We start from the raw sequence: 22,943 nt of genomic DNA, 5'->3' as shown, positions 1-22,943 counted from the left end.
AAGACATCACATTTGAGAGTTTGAGTGGTGGCTTTGATCCCAACTTGGCTGCAAAACCTTCTTTCTCTATTGTGCTGGGTAATTGGAACTTCTTCTATTGGAATAGAGGAGACTTAAATGTTACTTGTTCTCAAGCAAAAGTGAGGGACAAATCTGTAACTATGATTCTATGTTTGGGGATGTATTTTGATATATTAAAAAAAAGTAAAACCCTTTTATAAAAGATAAAAAGAGGGACACACATTCGCGTTGTCATGCTCGCACAGCTTTATTGAAAACCCTCTGAAAGCTCCTTTTGTCAATCTGAAGAATGTTCGCCTTGTTCACAGCTTATTTACTCCACTTTTATGGAATTTTGTGCAGGACAGACTGGTGACAATATTGAGACACAAAGCAGCCGAATGATGAGAACTGCTGCACTGTCTGCAGGATGTGTCACTCCGGAAATATGTCCACTTATTAAATCAATCAAGTTTCCCAGATGCTTGTTGTTGCGCAATGCATCATACACCCCCACTCCCCCATCGTAACAGATTGTGACATGTTTATGTCTCTGACAGCCCAAACGTAGTTTTCCTCTGACGTTCCATCTCTTGGCAGGTGTTCAGATATGTGCTGTTGGTGCTTGTGAAGCTTGGAGCTCAGATCAGTGGATCAGTATCACGGAGGACAAGGGGACAGTGTAGAAGTATGAGGGAGAAGAAGAATGGGGTTTGTCTTGTGTGGCAAGTGCTGCTGGTGGGAATGTGTGTGCTGCTGCTCCTGAGTTCCGCAGCTCTGGTTTACCTGCTGGTTCAGCACCGAGAGCTGACCGATGAAGTGGCCAGGTTGGACGCTCAGATGCAGGTACTGTCACAGAGGCTGCAGGCTGGGTTCCCGATCTCGCACCCCGGAGAGGCCGGAGAGCTGAAGACTCTCCACCGCAGCAGAAGGAACCAGGATGGAAAACAAGGCCTTGATAAAGAGGAAGAGGATATGCTGACGCTGAGGACGTACTCTATGGTGCCTGTAAGACTCCTGAAATGCTTAAACATGAGCTTTAAAGGTTACGGGCTGTTTACTGGGAAGTACAGGAGCGGGGGGACCAGGGAGGAATCCAGTTTGTTGTCATCTTTTTTTCCCTTTTGGGATAAGAAGCATGTGCATTTGATGCAAAGGTCTGTTGCAGAGATTAAGATTGTTCAGTTTTTCCACCGAGTCTTTCCTGAATTAATATATTGAGCAGTGGAGCGTGTCGTCCCCTGCGACTCTATTCATGACGTCTGAAATTGCTTTTCTTCAGAATGTGCTACTGTGTCTTGAAACAGGAAGGACAGAATATCTCACCCTCAGCCTCCATTATTTCAATCAGAAACTGCAGATCTTAAAGTTGTTTTTTTTTGTGGGGGTGCTGTTTCTGTAGCGTACGTATATTTATTTATTCATGTCTTTATGGACTGTAGCTGGTGGTTATATGTCCAGGTATCAGCCACTGTTGGGTTTGAGGGGTTGAGTTGATGATACTCTCCTTGAACTTGAACTCAAAGCTAATGGCTCACAGGCTCACACCAGCAGGCAGGTTACAGGCTCTGCCCCAGCATGTCAGACCTAATCACGTTTGCTACCAACAACATAGCAGATTTCCACGAGCGTAACCATAGAGACAAGAGACAAACACAAGTGGAGGGACTGTGTATCTGCCCGATGCCCCAACCAGCAAAATGATTTAAACACTCTCACTCACACTTTCATTATTGGCATGTATCAGAATATAGAACAGAACAAAAGAAATGCAGAATGAATAGAAAGAAATATCGTTAAAAAAAACTGGTTAAACTCAAGTCTTCAAGGTTAGGCTTCAAAGAAGGGAGACAGACACCAATTTCCTTGTGTGTCATTGATGTTTTAATCTCTATTACCAGTGGTAGGAATATTTGATCATTAAAATGTAGGTAGTCAGCTACACCTCGCCTCGTGGAGGTGCTCAGCTGTGACAGAGGCCTTAGTACTACTCTGATTTGACTCCCCCTTCTTATGCACTATGGTTTAAAACAAACTGTTAAGCAGTCATATGCTGATAAAAGAAAATTATTCTAAGTTGTGATTGACACACAAATTTGGTATAGGAATTCTCCCAAAAAGTTTTTTTTTTTCTTATAATTTTAAATTGCCTGTCCATACACCTGTCTAATTATTTGCTGATGAACGCTGAAGCGGAGGAATAAATGAACTCTTCCCAATGCTTCGTGTCAAAATATATCACAGTATTCATAAGCATCATCTGAGTCAAACAGAAACTTTTCCATGAGTTTGTCCACGTCTACCTCAAATCAACTCTCTGATTTCAGGTCAAAGCCCTCGTGGATCTGTGTAACAGCTCCAGAGCAATGTGTTTAACAGGTACGCTTCATAAATATGATCTGTGGTCGTTAGAGTAGCTGCCTCTTGCGCTGCATTCGCCTCATGGGAAATAATTCACTTGTTTGTTTATTCACCAGGCCCGCCAGGACCTCCAGGTAACAACAGACATTTTAACTTGCAACATTTATCTCTAAAACAACATTCAATTTACGAATAAAGTTGTAACGCATTTACGTAATAGGTTTGCCAGGTGAAGCTGGTTCACCAGGACCGCAGGGTGTGCCGGGGCCGGAGGGGAGACGGGGACGAAGAGGTGAGCGAACTGAAACGTAGAATATATCTCTTCAGACTGAAACTAAGAAGAGTCCGATAGACCCTGACGGATGTCACTGACAGGTTCAATTGCTAAACCACAGTTGTAGAACAAGAGACTCCTGCTGACTGTCTGCAATGTCAGAAATACATCATAAAAGAAGAATAACAGCTTAAAAAGCCGACATCTTGTGTTTGCAGTCCCACAGTATTGATGCTGCATTTCACTTTGATTTTCCATGTTTAGCTCATTATCTAAATTAACCTTTGATACCTGTTCAGGACCTCCTGGTGAAAAAGGAGAACCAGGACCTAAAGGAGATCCAGGGCCCGTGCGGATGAAAGGGGGGCCAAATGACGACTTCATCGAGGGTGAGACATGGCAGCGTAATTGGAACCGGATTTTTCAATATTCATTTTAACATTCAATTCAAGAATATAGTTTTTCCTATACTATACAGTATACGTCTTATGATTTAGCTCTTGGAATTATTTCATCTCTGAAGTAGCACAATGATAAACAGTCAGTCCAGTTTTTTTAGATGATAAAAAGACCATGGGAGTGATCTGCATTTCCATTTTCTTTGTCTGACATATATTTTAAGGTCCTCCTGGTCCAAGGGGTCCCCCTGGCCCACCCGGTCCACCTGGTGCACCTTGTCCTGTGTGGTACCGTGAGGAAACAAGAACCAGAGAACATGGCACCCAAGCCAACATGATGATGGGTAACGATCTTCATCCAAAGTGAAGCAGCATCACGGTCATCGTGGCGTGGAAACCCTGAAACTACAAAATCATCAAATCTTTTCACTTTTTTGATTAATAAGAACAGTGATGACAACGCAACCTGCTTCTGTTCGTCCTCCTCATGTTTAGATTCATCCCTTCCTCTCCAGACCAGAGACACCAATGAGACCACAGCACAAAACCCCAGCAGCTGGTCGGATAACACAACTGGTAGGAAAATATTGGAAATTTGTACCATTAAAAACACAAGAGTTGACATCAACCTTTTGTCCCTCGGAGAAAGTTCTAGACTCAAAATGGAAGCTGATTCATTCATTTAGATACAAACATGTATTCATTCTAATTAGTTTGCATGTATCTTTAGATTAGTCACTGTCTACAGACCTGATTCACGAGTACGATGCCTTTAATAACACTGGAAACTTTATTGTTACACCCATGAAACAGGGTAAGAGCACATATTTGTTTTTTGTTAGATGTAGTGTCCTATTTAGATGTAGTTTAGTTAAACAAAATTAAATCTGTAATACCCAGTATGGAATGATCTGAGAATGTCCCCGCCTGTGTTAAGGATATTGTTTTGTAATATTTTGACAATCTGAGGTGATAATCAATGCCTTCAGGGGACCTTTAGAGAGTACAAGTACTGTGTCCTGCGCGTACTTTACTGTACAGGTCGTGTCATTATGAAAATTAAAAGTGTTACAATAGTCGTGTACTTTTTGCTGTGTCGACTTCATTTGATGAGCTTTCTTCTCTTTAGACTCTTTGTATCCACGTCGCACCAACAATCAGATGAATGTGACAACTGATGAGCGGTGGATCAAATTTGGTAAGAGACGTGTGTGAAGTTAAGTTTAAGATTACATCTGAATCCCTCTGGTCAATAAATACTCTTTATTTCATCGACAGACTACATACTGGACATCTTCAACCACTCCAACAATGAGAATATCGTAGCCACACTGTTGAGAGTATTAACAGGTAATATACAAAATAATGAGTAATCAAGTACGTGACAACTGCTAGTTTTACGCACAAGTCTCCTCTTGTTCTACAGGATCACTTTCTCCGGTCAACGGCAGCAGAAATTTCAGCAGAAACATTCTTGATACGCCAGAGAAAAGTGGTAAGAAGCAGTAATACTGTAAATACTGTCACTGGCAACAGTTGGCAACGTGTATTTATTTTCGATTTTATGTACAAATGTGGGATGTGGTAAAGCAGGATGTCACAAAAGCAAGTGTGTCAAATTTCTCTCCTCATCTTCCTGCAGCATCACCACATCCAGCTGATGATGTCAGAGATGTTTTGAATGTTACTGACATTTGGACACTTTTAGACACAAAGATGGAGTCCGGTGAGCAGAGGACCTTACTGACAGTCTTCTGTTGGAGCTTATTTATTCCACAGTTGTTTCACTGCTCTCTTTTTTTCAGATGCTCACTCTCTTAACTTTGAACTGAACGGTCATTCCTTTTCTGTTATATTCTAGAGTTGCTATCGCCTCCTCCAGACTACAGCCGTGACACCTCAATGGAAGCCAACACACAGGACGTGACAGACGCTTCAGTAAATATACGGACAGGTTGGAGACGCTATGAAACATCTCTGACTCGGATTTGACCTGAACATCAGCTCTGAACTTGAATCTCATCTTTGTTTCCACAGTTTTGCCAACATCACATCCAGCTGGTGGTAGAAGAGATGCCTTCGGGGACCGTGGGACACTTCCAGAAGCAAAAAAGGAAACTGGTATGCAACACTTTGAGTGGCAGGAAGATTTAACAATTAAAAACAAAACAACAATTTCTCTTCCTCAGTTTGTATCTCTTTTCCTCTTCAGCAGCCATCATCTTCAACGTGCAGTTAAATCATTTATTTTCGAACCAATGAAATCCAATGGAATTACTGTTTTTTCCTTTTCAAAAATAATTATGAATAAAAAAACACCACGCAATCACACATTGTCTTTGTTACAAACAGAATAAACATCATGAACTGTTTTTTTTTTTTAATGTCTGCACAAGTTGAAAGGCTCAAGTTGACTATCTAAAGACTTAAAAGAGCTGTGTGACATTTTGAGGAACCTGTCTTTTTGTCCTCTGGTTGAGATTAGGTAGATTGGGATTAATCATCCCTGTTTTTAGGCTTGACGCTAATCAAAGCTAACCGGCTGCAGCCTTCAATTTCATATTAATTCTACAGGCTCCACAGTGGAATTGATCCTCTCGTCTAATCTCTTGCCTGCGGACAAATTGTTGGAGATCTAAAAAAGTTCAGCTCTACCTTTAAAGGATACATACAGTTGTACCATTCTTAAAAACATACATATATAGATCAGATCTCTTTTTGTTGATCTCATCTTCCTTCCTGCAGCTTCTTCACATCCAGCTGATGATGTCAGAGATGTTTGGAACGTTACAGACACTCTGATACTTACAGGCACAAACATGGAAACTGGTGAGCAGCAACTTTAACTCCGAGTGATTTTAGTTTCTCTGCTGATTCACTGCACTGTTGAGTCTTGTAAACTTACTGAAAGCAGAAATGTGAGTGTGTGGCGACATGCTGCCTGACTCACAGCAGATTAATGGTTGTTCCACTTGTTATCTTCTAGAGTTACTGTCGCCTCGTCCAGACGACAGCCGCGACCCCTCGATGGAAACAAACACTGAGGACATGAAAGACACTTCTATAGACAAACTAACAGGTCAAAGACACCAGGAATCCATAATGAGACATTTTCATTGATCTGAACTTCAGCCTTTCTTTCCACAGTTTTACCAACATCCCCTCGGGCTGATGATAGAAGAGATGCCTTCAGGAACACTGGCAAACTTCCACACATAAAAATTGAATCTGGTCAGCAAAAGGCTGCACTGACTGGGAGGCGACCTGCTTCGTTCCCTTTTTGAACAATTAAATGTGAAAACACGACCAAGATGGATAAACAGACACGCTTGTGTTTATTTGGTTTTTAGTTCGTAGCTCTCATTATTCCATTTTGATCCATCAACCAATGAAGAGACAAACAGTATAAACATCTTGCATTAACTTTATATATTTAGATGACAGGGTTTAATCCCACTTGGTTTCAGAAGCGATGCTAAGATAAGCTATCTGGCTGCAGCTTCTAGTGTCATAGTAACTTCCTATTTTCTGTTGGAATCTCTCGTAGCTCAACTACAAGAAACTACAAGTCTACATTTAAAGGATATTCTGTTATGGTTTCTTCCTCCTGATTTTCATCTTCCCTCCTGCAGAATCAACACAACCAGCTGGTGATGTCAGAGATGATTCACATGTTGCAGTGACCTTCACAGACACAAAGATGGAATCAGGTGAGCAGCAGCTTCACCTCGAATTGATTTTAATTTCACAGGCGTTTCATTGCACGATGAAGTCTGTGTACTGATCTGTGTTATTTTCTAGAGTTAATATCGTCTCGTCCAGGTTACAGCCGGGACACCTTAATGAACACCAACACAGAGGGTGTGACAGAGACTTCAGGAAACATGCTAACAGGTAAGAGACACGGGAACTCATCAGTGAAACATATTTGGATTTGATCAGATCCTACGTCTCACCTTTGTTTCCACAGTTTTACCTACACCACATCCAGCTGATAATAGAAGAAATGCCTACAGTAACACTGGGAAACTTTTAGATTCAAAGATGGAAACTGGTAGGTAACAATTTTAGAGGCAGAAAGATACCATTGACATTTTTATCTTTAAAGCAATAATTCACCAGGTGGAGGTATCAGGAGTGTTCAGGCACCTCAGCAGCCTCTAGGGATCAAACCAGGAGCCTTTGATAACTTGACAACCTGCTCTACCTGCTGAACTAGGTTTTCATTTTCTGTACTCAGCATCATCTCATCCAGACGGCGGTCACCACAGCTTGAATGATACCAACACAGTGAAAGTTACAGAGGCACCAATTAAATTACTGACTGGTAAGCGATACGAATAAGAATGTGTCCCTGTAGCACCAGACAACATTCAAGTCTGTTGACACGATTGTTTCTGTGATGCTGCAGCCTCAGTTCCCACAGACCTGAAGAACCATGCCTTCACAAGTGGTGGAACCATTCCTGATGGAGCCAAACAAGGGGGTTGGTTGTTGTTTTTGGACATTTGCATACATTAAATTAAAGAAATTAAAAATTGCCAATTTCCCCACTGAGGGACGAATAAAGGTTAATCTTATTTTAAAGCCTGGACATTAGAGATTAGATTACTCACAGAAAATGACGACTCTGATCACAACTGACTTAAATTAAACTAAATCGATCATTTTGTAACGTCACAACTCACAACTCTGATCTCACCCAGAGTGCTTTGTTAAAACCATCAAATGCTCGGAGAGAGTTGTCCCGCTGCAGAGCACTTTTGGAGCCTGGATGTCAGATGCATCCCAGTCCGATGGAGGTTGTTACTGGATGGCGGAACATTTCTCAGGTGCCACACGCAGAAACAACGATCTCACTGTTCACGCCAGTAATTCATCTTTTAATCAATCACATCAACTTTTTTCCTCAGGTCGAGTTTTGATGGAGTACAGAAACATTTCGTTATTTCACAATGGGGATGGGAAACCTATAGATATCAAGAGGTTCTACCAGGGCTGTGGCCATGTTGTGTACAAGGGCTTCTTTTACTTTCACAACGCAGGAACAAACAGACTTGTAAAGTAAGTGATCGGAATGCGAGACGTCTTTGTTCGTCGACGTTTATGTGACTTTTGCCAATCAGTCAATATTTTTATTTTCCAGATTTGACCTGAGGACTAGAAGAGCTATCACTCTGATCATGGCACAGAGCAGATATAACAACCTCACTTATCCTTTCCACAACTCAAAGACTTACTTCAAGTTTGCTGTGGATGAAAATGGACTGTGGGTCATTTATGCATCAGACACAACTGATGATATGATGGTTGCAAAGCTAAACCATGAGACGTTTTCAGTGGAGTCTGTCATTAACACTGCCTACCCTGCCAAAAAAGCCGGAAACGCTTTCATTGCATGCGGGGTGCTGTATATTACTGATGACAAAGATAGAGGGGTGACGTATGCCTTCGATTTGAAGAAAGACGCTCCTCTTGATGCCAGTTTTGATTTGAGGGCAGCTGATGGCATCTTGTCTATGCTGTCGTACTATCCCAACAAGAAACAGTTGTATATGTGGGAAAACAGCAGCGTGAAAACCTGCAGAGTTAAAGTCAAACAGACCTTAACTTAATTGCGAATGTTTTAAAAATGAGCAATTAAATATATATTTTTGAAGTGACTGTCTGTTTACTTGCATTTCTTGAAGCACACAGTATATTGAGAAAGGAAAGAAGGAGTCACCAGGAGGGTACTGCTCTGGAGTATCTTATCTGCAGTATTTACCAAGTGTGACCTGATGAATAGTGGTCAGTATGGTCATTTCATCAGAGATGAAGAATGAGGAAGTTACATTTAAGTTTTGCAGCATTGTGCAAAGGCTGAGCTGAGGCCATCTACAGGAGCTCCTGGGTACGTTTCTGCTGTCCTGCTCCCAGCAACAAACAGCCAGTGTACTGAACAACAGGGCACAACTACACCCCAAGAGCTCAAATTTCAATCAAATTGTTTGTGTCTATTTGTTAAACAACCTGAAGTAGAATTTAACCTAAACCATAGATCATGAGGATCTTGTTTTACTTGAAACCAGTAAGGGTGGAAGTTCTGCTTATCTCTGTGACTAATGAAACTGAAAGTGAAAATTAATTTTGTTTTGTAACACTTTTATAATCTTGCTTTAAGATTCATTTCATTTGATGACACAGATGTAACAACATCATTATTAGAACAGAAAACAGACAAAAACTTAAACTAAAAAAACGATGGCTAAGATGAGCCTCAGTCTCTATACTGATAATTAATGTATCCAATGTTTTCTTTGCTGGTATCAATATTACTTGATGTGACTTGAATTGGATGTAATCCAATCTATGTATTTAAATTTATATCAATTTATTATTCATAGTTGTTGTGCTGGAGGCATTTGAATTATTTGGACAGTGGTATAATTTGGGTGTTTTATAATCTGGTGGGAGGGGCAACTTCGGTGACAGTTATGTATTATGGTTGTATTTTGACAGCATTATAACACAAATCATGAAGGATTTCTGAAATTCCTTGGCCATTCATAATCTCTTTTTATGGTTCATGAATAACAGTATGCATAACAGCGGTGATATCAGGAACCTACCGTACAATGTAGTATCTTTATAAGGTTAACCTATTGACCTAACTTGTGGGTCTAATTTTTATTTAATTACAGAGATAACCACTATTCAGTTCTTCCATTCCACATGACCCATGGAGTTGTGACTTAACGGTCATGAATTTTGTGGTCCGACGCGGCGTCACGTCTACGAGGGTCGAACTGGGGCAAAAAAATGGAAAATTCCATATTACGAGCATCATTGAATGCAGCAAAAGTCCCAACCAGGTCCGCCCCCCGAGCAAGTAGATCTCAATATATCTGGATGGGCGCGTTGTACATAGACATACGTCAAGCCTCCATGTTACTTACGCCGTGTACATGGTTAGAACAGTCGTTCTAGCTACTGTAGTCAGAGGAAACGCTATCTAGCTAGCCGGGTATCGACCTAGTTCATATGAGCAAGTGTTACATCACTGTGGTTCGTGTCTCACCTGAGAGATATTGGCCCAAAGCAGCCAACGCTTCCCAATTCATGACACAAGTACAGTGATATTAATATGATACGCTGACCTGTCACAAGTGACAGCTGCATTGACTTACAAAGTTATTTTGCTTCACCGGAGTGGCTGTCAAGACGCGACTGGTTTCATCGTTTCCAGTGAGTACATTAGCACGCTGGGTACATGCAGGCTCGCATTGTGAAGTTGTTATGTCAGAGTAATGCTACACATTTGGCTAGCTACAGCGTGTATTGATGCTACTCTTTAGTATTCACGTCGCAGTGTGAAGCCTTTCGGGTAAACCACTGTACACCCATAGCCTCCAGTCCAATGTGTCATTTCTAATGGCAGAAATGCTAATTGGCTTCGGCTACGGCCTAGCTCATGTAGCTAGCCGTTACATGTTTATTTAACCTAGTTAGCTACATTTTTTGATATTGCCCGTTTTGTCTTAGCAATCGAAGGTAACGTTTTCCAGCAATGGTAGGCCAGCCCATCGATACATTCAATGAGCTCTTATCGAGATCGATGGTAGATCGAATCTTGCAGCAGGGAGCCCACCTTCACCAGAAAATGACCTGCTCTGCTAATGCTAACAGTGACGCTGAACTTACGAAATGTTTCACGTTAACCGGCCTCTCCTGTTTGTCACTGACGTTAGCCTCCGGCTAATTTAGCCACCTACTCCCCTGATGGTAACCTTGCTAATGTTTGTTTGTTGTCAGGATTCTGGGCCAAAAGCGGAGTTATGTCCTGTCCGTGTACTTCGGCTGCCAGGTTGTTCCTAAATACTGCCCACAGAGGTAAGAATCGATGGTGCACACACCCTCCCAGCAGGCTAATGCTACATGACATTGTGCTGTAGCTGTAAGCATTAGCGCAGTTTGTTATGACAGTCCTGTTAGGCTGGTTGGAGTTGCGCTCTTGAGACACATTATGAACCAAGAATTGCTTTTTACAGCTGAGTTGTTTTTTTTTCATCGATTTGAAATTCAAAGAACTGTACACATTTTTGAAAAGACAAGAAACTAACGAAACGCATGAGGCCAAACATGTTATGTAAATACAAATCTTGTAATATTTACAGTATCTCGAAAACTGACGAAGTATTGAGTTGGATGTAAACAGTAATTCTTAACCAAATCATATTCAGTTAACAATCATAGATCTGGAGGCTGATAGATTATTAAAATAGGCTATAAACATTTTTGGTCAATTAACTAAATGATGTCTTTATTTGTGTCAGCCCTTGTTGTGTGACACGTCAGAGCAGTCTAAAGATGATCTGTAATCTGTATTGTTGGTGGTCTTTCAGAGCTCATGCGATATTTGAAATAGAACATTAATTGGTGCTCAACTGAAATATCAGGTCATGTGCCACAGCTATGAGTCGTGTTGCTGTTGTTTCAGGATTATCCTGCTCCCGGATTCAGTTTTTCTCTCTGAGCCGCCAGGGTTCTCGGGAAACTCACTTGCCTCCCCGGGTACGGGTGAGGTCATTTTCAGAGACTGCTGTCTGCTTTGCTGCGAAAGATGGAACAACAAAGGACAGTGGAAGTGATGGTGGAAAGGTAATCTGTCTTCGCGCTCTCCTCTGCTGTGTTAGCCCACACTATTAGATAAGATGGTAGTGATGTAATTGAAGATGTGCTGACACAGTTGTGTTTACACAGAAAAGCATCAGTGAGGGGAAAAGAACCTCTGGCTCTGGTGGATCAGGCAAGGGAGGGAGTCAACTCCGATGCCCCAAGTGTGGAGACCCCTGCACACATGTAGAGACATTTGTATGTGAGTAAACCCACAGGACACCATTATGAAGGATCTGCTGGGCATTCTGGGTGAATGGTACTGTAGTACTGTGAAGGAATATTAGACAAAGTACACATGTGAATTGACACATGTGCAGATGCCATATTGTATCAGCTGAGGTGGAGGTAAATGAGGATTTGTTCACCAAACACTTAAAATATTTAAGAAAGTAAGGCTGAGGTCCCTGTTGTTATTTGTTTGTTGTCATTAAAGCATTAATCCAACTTCAGTGTTACTGACATCTATCAATAATATGAGGGTCAACTGAAAGCGCAGTGCAACTCGCGCAGCCAGATTATAATTAATACATTCACCTGTAAGGTTGGGTTCATTGGGTTCACATGTGTTACAACACCAGTTGTGCGAGTTCACAATTGTGTGCCAAGAAGCCATACAAAAAATCCCTATTTACATTGAAGATGTCTGCGCAGATATTTTCACAAGTGTTGTTAAACTGACACACAACATTTTTGCAGGTGAGAAAAGAAATATCACAAGTGTACGTTTTTACTGGTACAACATCACATGTTTTCATTTAATTTAGTCTACTGGATACTTTTAATCCCAACAATGCGCAAGAAATTCCCACCACAGAAACTCACAACAGGATTTTGTGTGTGTGTGTGTGTGTGTTCTTTTTGGTTTTATTTGAAACCCCTTTGAAGAATTGTGGGATTGTGCTTCTGAGATGATTAAGTTCTCACTGTGCTGTGTGTGTTCTTTTGTAGCATCAACACGGTTTGTCAAATGTGAGAAATGCCACCACTTCTTCGTGGTTCTGTCTGAAACGGACTCAAAGAAGGGGCTAAACAAAGAGCCAGAATCTGCTGCGGAGGCCGTCAAGTTGGCGTTCGCTCAGAAACCTCCTCCTCCTCCCAAGAAGGTGAGCAGTGGAAGCAGGAACCCAAAATAACACATTCTGTGTCGAGTCGTTGTAGAATACTTCTACTTCTACTGTCACAGTCGTATGACGTGTACGTTTTTATTGATTTCAGATATATGCGTACCTTGACAAGTATGTCGTGGGCCAGTCCTATGCAAAGAAGGTGTTAGCAGTTGCTGTGTACAATCACTACAAACGCATCTACAACAACATCCCTGCTGGGAGCCGGCAGCAGGTGGAGGTGGAGAAACAGCCCTCTCTGACACCTCGTGGTCAGTAGCGCTCTTTCTATGGATTCCATTTTGGATTTGATAACATCAGTTTTCTGCAGACTCTACTGAAAATATATTTGGTGTATTTGATTTGGTCTATTCACATTTTAAAACAAGCCAGACCTCCACTGCTGACTGATGTGGAGAACCCTGTACTGCTTTAGAGAGAAAATGAAAGTGTAGCTGAACATTTGACACCAAAACTGTGTTGCACTTTGACAAAATTTGGGTGAATATTTTTTCTTTATGTGGTAAATTGTAAGAAAACCATAAATTATGAATACGGTGAGAGACAGAGAAGAGAAATTAGAAATTTCTTGCAGCAAAAACTGCAATGGTGACTGATAACTGAGCTGAAATGCTGTACAATGACAAGGCACTTTTTTTTCTTTACCCCCCCCCCCCCCCCCTTTTTTTTAAGGGCCCGCTAAAGTAAACTTTTAGGCGATGGAAAATACCGGGATGTGTAAGCTGTGGGCTTCAGCAGTAACTTGTCTTAAAGCGTAATCTGTATTATTTGGCATTTGTTCAATAGTTTGCAGTGTAAACTTCCTGTCAGGACTGTACTGATAACGTCAAAGTGGTAATGATAATATTGATATGAGTACTTTCATCCTCTCCCTGTAGAACTAGAGATGAGAAGACGAGAGGATGAATACAGATTCACAAGTAAGTGATCAGATACTGTTACATCCTCTAGTGTGTTTTATAGTTGTCGTTTTTTTTTTCTCTTTTAAATCAGTTGCACAAATGCCAAAATGTACAGACCTTCGCGGCTACTAGAGCTTTGTTTTGCTAGTTGTGTTTCCTATAACTGATTTGGTGAATCTGAACCTAAAAACCCAGTGACTGGCCATCATCTGTTTTTCTCATAAGCTTAAATGTTATTCTTTGACGGACTAGACAATAAGATGTGAGGTGAAAGTGTCCCACTGACCTACATTCACATCTGTACTTTTGCTATTTACAGTCCATCCCTCCTCACTCTGTAACTCCACACTGGCACTGACCGCGGCACTCATATTTTTAGCTCATATGTTGTTGAAGTTGTTACTTCCCGCAGTAAATGAATCACTTAATGGCCACATTTAGCTATAAAATATCCCAGCATTCCCAGTCGCTCACCAGAGAGGGTTCAGGAGCTTCTTGACGGTGAAACATTGCTAGATGGGTTTTTATTTTTGAAGAGTTGAAGCAGTGAGTCATGAAGCTGAGGATGCGGCTCATATGTTGTTGCAGAGCTGCTGCAGATCGCGGGGATCAGCCCTCATGGAAACGCACTGGGGGCCTCCATGCAGCAGCAGACGAGCCAGCAGGCGCCTCAGGAGAGGAGGGGCGGGGAGGTCCTGGACTCTACACATGCTGACATTAAACTGGAGAAGAGCAACATTATACTTCTAGGACCAACTGGCTCAGGTTTGTGTTGTGTCAACATTATTCTAATATTGTGAACCCTCATCAGATTAGGATTTACGCTGCCAAATACGCACCATTTATTGTTGACAGCCAGTCTACTTTTCCAAAATAAATAACTGGTTTCTCCACTGTATTGCAGGAAAAACATTGTTGGCACAGACGCTGGCACGTTGTCTGGATGTTCCCTTTGCAATTTGTGATTGCACCACGCTAACTCAAGCTGGATACGTGGGCGAAGACATCGAGTCTGTTATTGCCAAACTGCTGCAGGATGCCAACTACTCAGTGGAGAAAGCACAGCAAGGTGGGCCGTTTAGCAGCAGTGTAGTAGCCCTCTTCAACATCACCATGGGTTCCTTTGTTATCATGTTTAAGTCTTTTGGGAATTCTTAAATCAGCAAAAGAATGAGTGATGATTAAAATCAAAATGAATAGAAAGTTTGTCATCTAGTGTTTTAGGGCCGTCAGTGTCTTCCGTCAGCGTGAACGTCACTGACACTCCATCCTCACCTGTTTGATGGCAGTGAGTTCTGTGCTTGACTGCAGGCTGTTTTGTTTTTTGCTTTGCTTTGTTACCAGCCCAGATAAGTGTCACTGAGGTTACTACTACACTTTGGTCCTGTTATCTTAATCCAGATTCTTTTAATAGACTTCAGTGGGAGTCTCCTTAGTAAATGCCAGGACTGGCCTGCCAACAAGAGGAATAAGCAAACAAAAGTAGAGCAGGATGAGCCTGCAGCCATGCCAGCTCCGTGTAGTGCCACAATGTTTCTTTAGCTAAATAGCAGCATGCTAATGCACTCATAATGTCTTCATGCTAATATGGAGTAGGAGACGTTAACCATAGTTTGTTAGGTCGCATTTGCTATTTTCCAAACACAAGGACAAACACAAAGTACAATTGAGGCTGATGGGAAAGTTGTTGGTACTGCCAGTGTTTGGTCATTAAGCCAGCTGTTAGATGAAAAGTAAATCATTCGCCTGTATCGTTGCACTTGATTGAGTTTATTGGACATGCTAGCAGGAGGAAGGAAGAAGGAAGAGATTAAAGAATCATTAGATCAAACCTGGATTAAGTTTAGAGTAAACCCTGAGGACATGTGTGCACACAGTGATTATCAGTGGAAGGGACTGTGGAAGGTCGTGATGAGAATCAAACTTACACGCTTGTCGGTTTGTGTGTGTGTGTGTGTGTGTGTGCGTGTTCATGCGTGTGTGCATAGGTATCGTGTTTCTGGATGAGGTCGATAAGATTGGCAGCGTGCCGGGCATCCATCAGCTGAGAGATGTGGGAGGAGAGGGAGTCCAGCAGGTTGGTATTAAACCCAGAAGATAAATCTCAATACAAACACTGGAAGTAAATTCTCCAAATGGATCATAGTGGTATTATTGAACTGAATGGGGGGAAAAAAACAAACAAACACAGCAAGTAATTTCACAAGCTGAGACCAATTTCTTTCTTGTGTTGATGCTGGTTGACCTGCTATTGCTGATGAGTTTCATTCTCTGTGTCAGGGGTTGCTTAAACTCTTGGAGGGTACAATTGTCAACGTTCCTGAGAAGAACTCCAGGAAGCTGAGAGGTGAAACAGTGCAGGTAGACACAACAAACATCCTGTTTGTTGCATCCGGGGCCTTCAACGGACTTGACAGAATCATTAGCAGAAGAAAGAATGAAAAGGTAGGTTAACCATGGCTCACATTAGTGAAACTCCTGAATGTCTTCATTCCAGCTGCTAACCTGTTCATGTTGCATCACTCCTCAGTATTTGGGTTTTGGAACTCCCTCCAACCTTGGAAAAGGGCGTCGTGCAGCAGCCGCAGCGGACCTGGCCAACACCAGTGGTGAGACAGACACAGTGGCCGAGATCGAGGAGAAGGACAGACTGCTGAAGCACGTGGAGGCCCGGGACCTGATTGAGTTTGGAATGATCCCAGAGTTTGTGGGCCGTCTCCCTGTAGTCGTTCCTCTGCACAGCCTGGACGAAGAGACGCTAGTCCGGATCTTGACTGAGCCCCGTAACGCTGTGGTGCCCCAGTACCAGGCCCTGTTCAGCATGGACAAAGTAAGTCTTTCTCCAGACTTCTGAAGAGGTTTCAGTGTCAGATCTTGAAGGAAGGTTAGTTCTAGGAAACCTGAGTGATTGGATTTTTTGAACTGAATATGAACTTGTTTTGGTTTCAGTGTGACCTCAATGTGACTCAAGATGCTTTGAGGGCCATTGCGAGGATGGCTCTGGAGAGAAAAACCGGAGCTCGCGGGCTCAGGTCCATCATGGTATGTGATTGTTTTGCCATTATATTTCTTGTTTAGTTGATTACAACTGAAAAATCCTTTCTTTTTTTTAATTTGTGTTTCTCTACTACAGGAAAAGCTCCTTCTCGAGCCCATGTTTGAGGTGCCGCACTCTGACATCATGGCTGTCGAGCTGAACAAAGATGTTGTTCAAGGAAAATCACAACCCAGATACATCAGGTTAGCATCTCCCCTTACAGTTCAGGCCAGAGATCAGATCATTACTGAGTCTCCAAAGTTGTGTGGTGTGAAACCTGAAGAGCCGTTTCCATTTGCATTTCAGAGCTCCGGCCAAGGAATCGGCAGAGGAGGAATACGACTCGGGCATTGAAGAGGAGAACTGGCCTCGACAGGCGGACGCTGCTAACAACTGAACCCCGTCATCCATTTCACATAAAGACAATGCAGTCTGAAATCATTAAATTACTATGAACCTTTGGATACCTATCTACTCTGGGTTTTATTATAGCCCCTGACATCCAAGCTGTGGACATTTTAGTAGAGATTTAAGAAGGCAGAAGAGATAGAAGGCTGCTGGGTCCCCCTGAGGAGTGTTTTCATGACGAACAAGTATGTAACAACCTTGGGTCCTGTGCATCAGACGTTAATTCTCTAGCAGTGCACTGACAGGTTGGACCTTTATAAAGATATTTCAATCTCTGGGGATTGTTAACATTTTTATCTATATAAAGATAATACAATTTTATTCATGACAGGATTTGTAGCTAGTTTGTTTTCTTCTTTGTGGTGCTGGGCTACAATGGCAAGGGAAGCAAATGGACGTAATGGGATCACACTGTACATGTGAGAACATGGGGCACCAGGAACGTGTAGATGTTACCGTGTTTAAGTAATGCCTTATTTCAAAAGGGCATGATATTCCATTAGCACATCAATATTTTGATGTTTTCCACGTTAAACACCATTGTAATAATGGTGCTGACAGTAAAGATTTGGGCTGTAAATGTTTGAGCTACTCTGCGTAGGCAGCATCGTTTGTAAGACGCGACCTCCGATGAGGAGAAAACACAGTGATGTGTAACACACCAGCACACTAAACACAGCAGGTGAGAAACCTTTTTAACAGCCGGAATGGTTAATTTTCCGTGTTTTGCTTCCTCTTCTAGTCATAACTTCAGTGTGTTTACCTCTCCCATCACTCTACTGGATCAGAGGGCTGTTTTGCAAACCAGGATTAGCAGGTTCATGAGAACTTCTTTGTGTTTTATTAGCTCCCTCTTCGAGAAAAACAAACGAGACCCAACCATTTTCTTTTAAGGCAATTGGTACTCTAGGGTACCACTCTGAACCTGCTTCGTCAAACACCCCTGTGGACAGAAGCAAGTTGTTTTTTCTTTTCTTTCCTTTGTGTGTGCCCCAGCGTTGGAAACTCACTTTTAGTTGTGTAATATCCTGTTACTAAATAAATCAGCAATGCACACGTCTGTAATCAAGCCTCTACCCAGATACTCTGACTGAAACAAGCTGCTGTACTCTAACAATGCTGTTTGTGCTATCAAATTAAACTAGATCTGTTCTCCCTTTGCTGTGTTTCCTCTTCTTTCACTACACTTTACTTTTCTCCATTTCTTAACGTGTAAACGCCCCTCCCCCATCACATGTCTGTGATTCTTGGAAATCTAATGTCATTGTTAAGAAGTATATAAATAAAATATACATCTATATAGAAGTTGAAGGATTTTTTTTATCATTATTTTTGTCTGTTTACCTCAAAAATGGTGTTATTTAGAATCTCAGTTTATCTGGGGATCAAAGCCCCCCCACCCCCACCCCAGCCTCCTGGTATTCACAATGTAAAGTAACAAGAATTAAATGCAGGAGACATCAAATTCTTGTGCTGCTCGGTTGTGCTGTCACCTTTATGTAATCCTCTAATCTCCGGAAAGTATTTGTTTCCCAATACCTCAGCATTTCTCTAATCCCCGTCTGCTCCACACTGAATTAAGAAAGTCACCATCTGAAAAATGATTTTAAATATGGATGAAGTTAACGTCAAAGAAGTCAAAATATGTTATTTCACATTTTAATTCTATTTGGGGGAAAAAGGAAGTGACTTTCAGTGTTGATGTTTTACTTAAAATTAATTAAAGTATGAATATGGTAGTGATTTAAACTATATTTGTACATATTTTAATGCCTCATTGTTTGTTCTGTACATTCCCAGGTACTATTGTTGTATGGGATTATTGGTAAACAACTCATCAGATGATGTCAGAGGCTTAGAGGGGTTTAGCACATACGATGATGATGTCTGTGAGTCATTTACTCCACACACCTGTCGGCCTCCAGATCGCTGCGGCCCTGAGAGAAAACACCTGACAGGTGAGTGCTGATTACAATTTTAGAAGAATCTACTTCCCAACAAGAACCTGAACATCTCTCGTGTTTCTGCTGACTCAGGTGATATTTAGAGATGATGAACGCTCTGGAGGACGTTCTGTTTCAGACCCCCCTGGGTCCGCTGAGGGAGGAGGTTCAGCTGGCGGAGGCTCCAGATGTCTCAATTCCAGACTGCCATCGGATCCTCCAAGAAACTGAGGTCACATCTCTCGCTCATACTGTGTTTTCACAGTACTCCCAGTAGCACGAGTACTGGGTACTATGAGACTCTGCTTGAATACAGCTTTTACCATGTCTGCTGTTTCCTTCCATCTCATTATCTGTATTCTCTTGTGGATGGAATAGTTCAATGTATAACTTTTTTAGGGTGAAACATGAGATTTAACTCAAAAGTGGCAACAGTGTAGGGATCAGTCAATTTCAATAAAAAAACATCTCAGTAAATATGAGGAATTTATCTTCAAACTGGGAATTGAAATGATTATCATCATTTATTACTATTATTTTCATGTGCTCAGTAGTTTTCTGCTCTGTTGCCATGTGAATGAAGACTGTAAATGAAGTGGATGTAGCCTCACCAGTTGGTTTGACATCCTTCTCTCGAAATGGAACAATCATTAAAGGAGAAAAAAGAACATCATGCTCTATTGCAGAAGAGACTATGGGAGAATGTTAATTGAGATAATAAATCAGGGTGTGCAAGCAGAAAAGCTACATTCATTGCTTCGCCGTAAATTGATGAGTAGGATTACTCGTCTGTCATTGCACCTCAGAGGAGTTCTTAATGTCCAGAATAGGGCAGGGACAGTAAACTCAAATCTTTTCTCTCTGCAGTACGGCTTCAACCTGGAGAAGCTGATTTTGACTGGGCAGCAGCCTCCAGCCTGTCAGGCTCCATCCTGCCCCCCCTACTGGCTGATGTTCAGCAGCCCTCAGGAAAGCTGCAGGGCCAATCATAGGAGCTGTGACCTCTGCCCCCCCAACCTCAGGCCCCGTAGCCACAGCCTGAACTCTGCAGATGCTCACTGGCTTCGTTATCGCACCATCAGGTTCCTCATATCTGACTCAGAGGATGAAGATGGTTACAATGAGGATAATGAAGGCTCCTCCCCTGATGATACACCTCACCCAGTCCAGAGCAGAGAGCGGCCCTGCAGCACTGCACCCAAAGACCCACTCACCAGGGTCAAAGAGATGCATGTTGGTCCCTCCGCTCAGCGCTGTAAACCTGCCTCACCTATTAGCTCCAGGATCCGCAGAGGTTCCTTAGGTTCCCTCCAAGATGGCAGGCAACCTCTACGAGCCCTTGAGCATCCCAGACTGGTGCAGGCCAGCCCCCTTCCTCCTGCACAGAAGAACAGCAAGAAGAGGCAGCGTTCACTGGGCGCGGTGGGAAGAATATTCTCACAAAACACACCACCTTTAGGTGGGCTCTGCCGTTCCAAGCCGCAGCAACAACGGCCCTCCTCTGCAGGGCCAGCCTTCAAAAACCGCAAGCAAAAGGTTTCCTTTCTGTCAATGTCTCCCAGAAGAAAAACATTGATCATACCTTCCTCTCGTCTCATTTTCATGCCTGTCTGTTCCTCGGCTGTCTCCAGGCCCTCAGGACAAGTGGCTCTCGTGGGGTTTTCTTGGACTCTGCAACAGAGCTGCTGTCAGCGCTGAGCCAGGAGGAGAGGGAGCTGCTTGAAACGGTCACTGAAAATGGTTACTCTCTACGGACAGCTATTCTGGCGCTGCAGAAGACCGGCTACCGGAGCCCAGAGAAGGTAGCAACCGCGTGGGTTTGTGAATCCTTAAGGAGTCCTGATAGCGATGCAACTTGATAATCCATAAATAAGATACACGGTTCATGAACATTTTTTACTCATAAATTTCCACATGTATTTTCATGACCACGCATTCTGCCAACATATGTAAAATAAACAGAGAATTTCCAGGTCAGATTATACCAGTTTATATTTAATTAGAATTAATGACAAGCTACATGGTGCGATACAACATAAATGTGTGTTTAAGAAAGTTGATATGAACCAAAAGAGATGATTCTCAGTCTGTGCCTTAAACAAACCACATGTACTCTAATATTCTGGTATTGGAGAAGCAATTGTCCTTGAATTTTCTAAAACATATTTAAATTTTTTTTTTTTTTTTTTTTTTGCAAAACCTTTCCAAGGCTTGAAAATTACAATTTTCAAATCCTAGGATTTTTTCAGGTTCTTCATGGCCGTATAAACCCTGACCGTATGCAGTAAATCGCACAATAAATACACTGATGGGCTGTTAGTCACACATTTATTATGAAATCTTGATTTGTAAGACAATGTTTCAGCATAACTGAGCTCAAATACTCTCCCCCCCCCCCCCCCCCCACACACACAATTCATGTTATAAAAGCACAGCTTGTCATTTCATTTCCTTCCTGCCTGACAGATCCTGCAGTACCTGATAGCCAGCGATCATCTGTGTGAGCTGGGCTATGATGAAGCACAGGTAGAGGAGGCCCTGGAGATGTTCCAGAATTGTGAGAGCAAGGTGATCGCTTTATGTTATCAGCTGGTACAAGAAGCCGCACCACAGCTGTGTCTTATCTCAAGCTGACGTGTCTTAACACTTATTATTTTTGATTCCAGGCTGCTGAGTTCCTGCGCCTCCTGACCCAGTTTAATGAGATGGGCTTCCAGCAAAGCGCAATCAAAGAAGTGCTGCTAGTTCATGAGAATCACCGTGAGAAGGCTCTCGAAGAACTAATGACACGCATGGCTTGAATAAAACGTCTTCCTATGTCTAATACATGTGGGTAATGCATTTTTTTCCACGTGACAGTATTTGTGGAATATACTAAGCCCTATTTTACTGTGTTGATCAACAGGGAGGAAAATTATTTGAAACACTCCAAAATTGCGCAAGAATTCTGACTACAAGCCCTTAACAGCTGCGGTGAGCACACAGGGCAGCTATGTGTGTCAAAGTTTGTCCACTAAAATAACCTGTTTTTGCCAGTGACAGGCTCAGATGGTTTTCAGGGTCTCACAACCTCATTGAAAGGATCCTACTGAGACAGACAAGTGTGTAACATGTAACTGAAGTCCCTGAAATTCTTCTTACTGGATAGTTTCCCATGATCCTTCTAGTCTTGGCTGTCTCCTCCAGTTTATTTTGGGTACATGAAATAATATCTAAAGCACAGCAATGACAGCTGGACTCATGCAGATCACTAATATAACAAACAGGTCCTTTTTTTTTTTTTCAACAAACCAATCTGTGTAGGATAACAGCACCCACAGGAGCACCTCTCCCCAGTCTCTCTGCTCCAGCACACTCTGGCCCAAATACACACACCATGTTTCTGCAAAAAATGCTCCGCTGTGATAACGATTCCAGTACAGGAAGTAGAAGTCAGACTGATGTGGGTCCTTTCAATGCGTTTGTCAAACATTTTGAAATAATCTGGTTGTTTTTAGCGGGTGAAAAATCGCCATTATCACTTCATTGCAGCTGTGTGTGGTTGTCAGCCATAGTGCTCTCATTCAGTGTGAAAAGAATTCCAGATATTTGAGGGGTTCCCATCATACACATGGGGGGGTAGTTGGATTAGATAGAAAACTGGAATCTTGCTTTGAGCTTTCAGTCAAAATAAACACTACATAATGCTGTCTTTACATCTGTGTAATAAATCGACAAAAATGTACAGGTCAAGAGGGCAGCATGGCTCAGGAGGTAGAGTGGCTGTCTAGCAACCAGAAGGTCACTGGTTCAATCCCCACTTCCCCTGGTGACCATGTCCAAGTAGCCTAATTGTTCC

The 22,943-nt window shown here is 42.2% G+C and overlaps 3 protein-coding genes across 6 annotated transcripts; all 3 read left to right on the top strand.

Annotated features, from left to right (window-relative positions):
* Positions 1 to 525: 525 nt before the first annotated feature.
* Positions 526 to 8,691, top strand: LOC147259031 (uncharacterized). 3 transcript variants are annotated; one of them, XM_086209213.1, is made up of 23 exons: positions 526 to 1,008; positions 2,328 to 2,379; positions 2,478 to 2,495; positions 2,582 to 2,653; positions 2,935 to 3,024; positions 3,258 to 3,377; positions 3,529 to 3,609; positions 4,163 to 4,231; positions 4,312 to 4,383; positions 4,460 to 4,528; positions 4,676 to 4,759; positions 4,895 to 4,987; positions 5,071 to 5,154; positions 5,779 to 5,862; positions 6,020 to 6,112; positions 6,666 to 6,743; positions 6,856 to 6,927; positions 7,004 to 7,087; positions 7,274 to 7,360; positions 7,445 to 7,519; positions 7,740 to 7,865; positions 7,947 to 8,097; positions 8,180 to 8,691. In XM_086209213.1, exons 1-23 carry the CDS (start codon positions 691 to 693, stop codon positions 8,646 to 8,648), a joined length of 2,541 nt encoding a protein of 846 aa, XP_086065339.1. In that variant the 5' UTR covers positions 526 to 690; the 3' UTR covers positions 8,649 to 8,691. The 3 variants fall into 3 exon arrangements, with proteins under 3 accessions (XP_086065339.1, XP_086065340.1, XP_086065338.1); XM_086209212.1 differs by having other exon boundaries at positions 534 to 1,008; positions 6,835 to 6,927; XM_086209214.1 differs by lacking the exon at positions 4,676 to 4,759 and having other exon boundaries at positions 530 to 1,008; positions 6,835 to 6,927.
* Positions 8,692 to 9,942: 1,251 nt separating this feature from the next.
* clpxb (caseinolytic mitochondrial matrix peptidase chaperone subunit Xb) lies at positions 9,943 to 18,440 on the top strand. Of its 2 annotated transcripts, XM_086209209.1 has the most exons (15): positions 9,944 to 10,260; positions 10,828 to 10,905; positions 11,513 to 11,673; positions 11,776 to 11,890; positions 12,640 to 12,794; positions 12,907 to 13,066; positions 13,694 to 13,735; positions 14,306 to 14,482; positions 14,622 to 14,786; positions 15,706 to 15,794; positions 15,998 to 16,162; positions 16,248 to 16,547; positions 16,667 to 16,759; positions 16,851 to 16,957; positions 17,061 to 18,440. In XM_086209209.1, exons 2-15 carry the CDS (start codon positions 10,851 to 10,853, stop codon positions 17,149 to 17,151), a joined length of 1,875 nt encoding a protein of 624 aa, XP_086065335.1. In that variant the 5' UTR covers positions 9,944 to 10,260; positions 10,828 to 10,850; the 3' UTR covers positions 17,152 to 18,440. The 2 variants fall into 2 exon arrangements, with proteins under 2 accessions (XP_086065336.1, XP_086065335.1); XM_086209210.1 differs by lacking the exon at positions 13,694 to 13,735 and having other exon boundaries at positions 9,943 to 10,260.
* A 528-nt stretch (positions 18,441 to 18,968) lies between these two features.
* LOC147259029 (uncharacterized) lies at positions 18,969 to 21,934 on the top strand. The gene is made up of 6 exons (XM_086207823.1): positions 18,969 to 19,120; positions 19,199 to 19,337; positions 19,973 to 20,641; positions 20,737 to 20,907; positions 21,572 to 21,673; positions 21,772 to 21,934. Exons 2-6 carry the CDS (start codon positions 19,212 to 19,214, stop codon positions 21,904 to 21,906), a joined length of 1,203 nt encoding a protein of 400 aa, XP_086063949.1. The 5' UTR covers positions 18,969 to 19,120; positions 19,199 to 19,211; the 3' UTR covers positions 21,907 to 21,934.
* Positions 21,935 to 22,943: the final 1,009 nt, after the last annotated feature.

Source organism: Aulostomus chinensis, chromosome 7 (assembly GCF_037954235.1).
Source record: "Aulostomus chinensis isolate RoL2024-O1b breed Wild chromosome 7, RoL_Achi_v1.0, whole genome shotgun sequence".
Classification (NCBI taxonomy): domain Eukaryota; kingdom Metazoa; phylum Chordata; class Actinopteri; order Syngnathiformes; family Aulostomidae; genus Aulostomus; species Aulostomus chinensis.
This window is presented reverse-complemented; position numbering and strand designations above follow the sequence as displayed.

What these genes read in the sequence shown, in the direction of transcription:
- LOC147259031 (XM_086209212.1), top strand. Translation starts at nt 691, where the DNA reads ATGAGGGAGAAGAAGAATGGGGTTTGTCTTGTGTGGCAAGTGCTGCTG. An exon ending in GGACGTACTCTATGGTGCCT is followed by an intron (nt 1,009 to 2,327) that starts GTAAGACTCCTG and finishes CTCTGATTTCAG; the next exon opens with GTCAAAGCCCTCGTGGATCT. An exon ending in TTCTATAGACAAACTAACAG is followed by an intron (nt 6,113 to 6,665) that starts GTCAAAGACACC and finishes TCCCTCCTGCAG; the next exon opens with AATCAACACAACCAGCTGGT.
- clpxb (XM_086209209.1), top strand. Translation starts at nt 10,851, where the DNA reads ATGTCCTGTCCGTGTACTTCGGCTGCCAGGTTGTTCCTAAATACTGCC. An exon ending in GCCCTCTCTGACACCTCGTG is followed by an intron (nt 13,067 to 13,693) that starts GTCAGTAGCGCT and finishes CTCTCCCTGTAG; the next exon opens with AACTAGAGATGAGAAGACGA. An exon ending in TCTAGGACCAACTGGCTCAG is followed by an intron (nt 14,483 to 14,621) that starts GTTTGTGTTGTG and finishes ACTGTATTGCAG; the next exon opens with GAAAAACATTGTTGGCACAG.
- LOC147259029 (XM_086207823.1), top strand. Translation starts at nt 19,212, where the DNA reads ATGATGAACGCTCTGGAGGACGTTCTGTTTCAGACCCCCCTGGGTCCG. An exon ending in TCAAAAACCGCAAGCAAAAG is followed by an intron (nt 20,642 to 20,736) that starts GTTTCCTTTCTG and finishes GGCTGTCTCCAG; the next exon opens with GCCCTCAGGACAAGTGGCTC. An exon ending in TCCAGAATTGTGAGAGCAAG is followed by an intron (nt 21,674 to 21,771) that starts GTGATCGCTTTA and finishes TTTTGATTCCAG; the next exon opens with GCTGCTGAGTTCCTGCGCCT.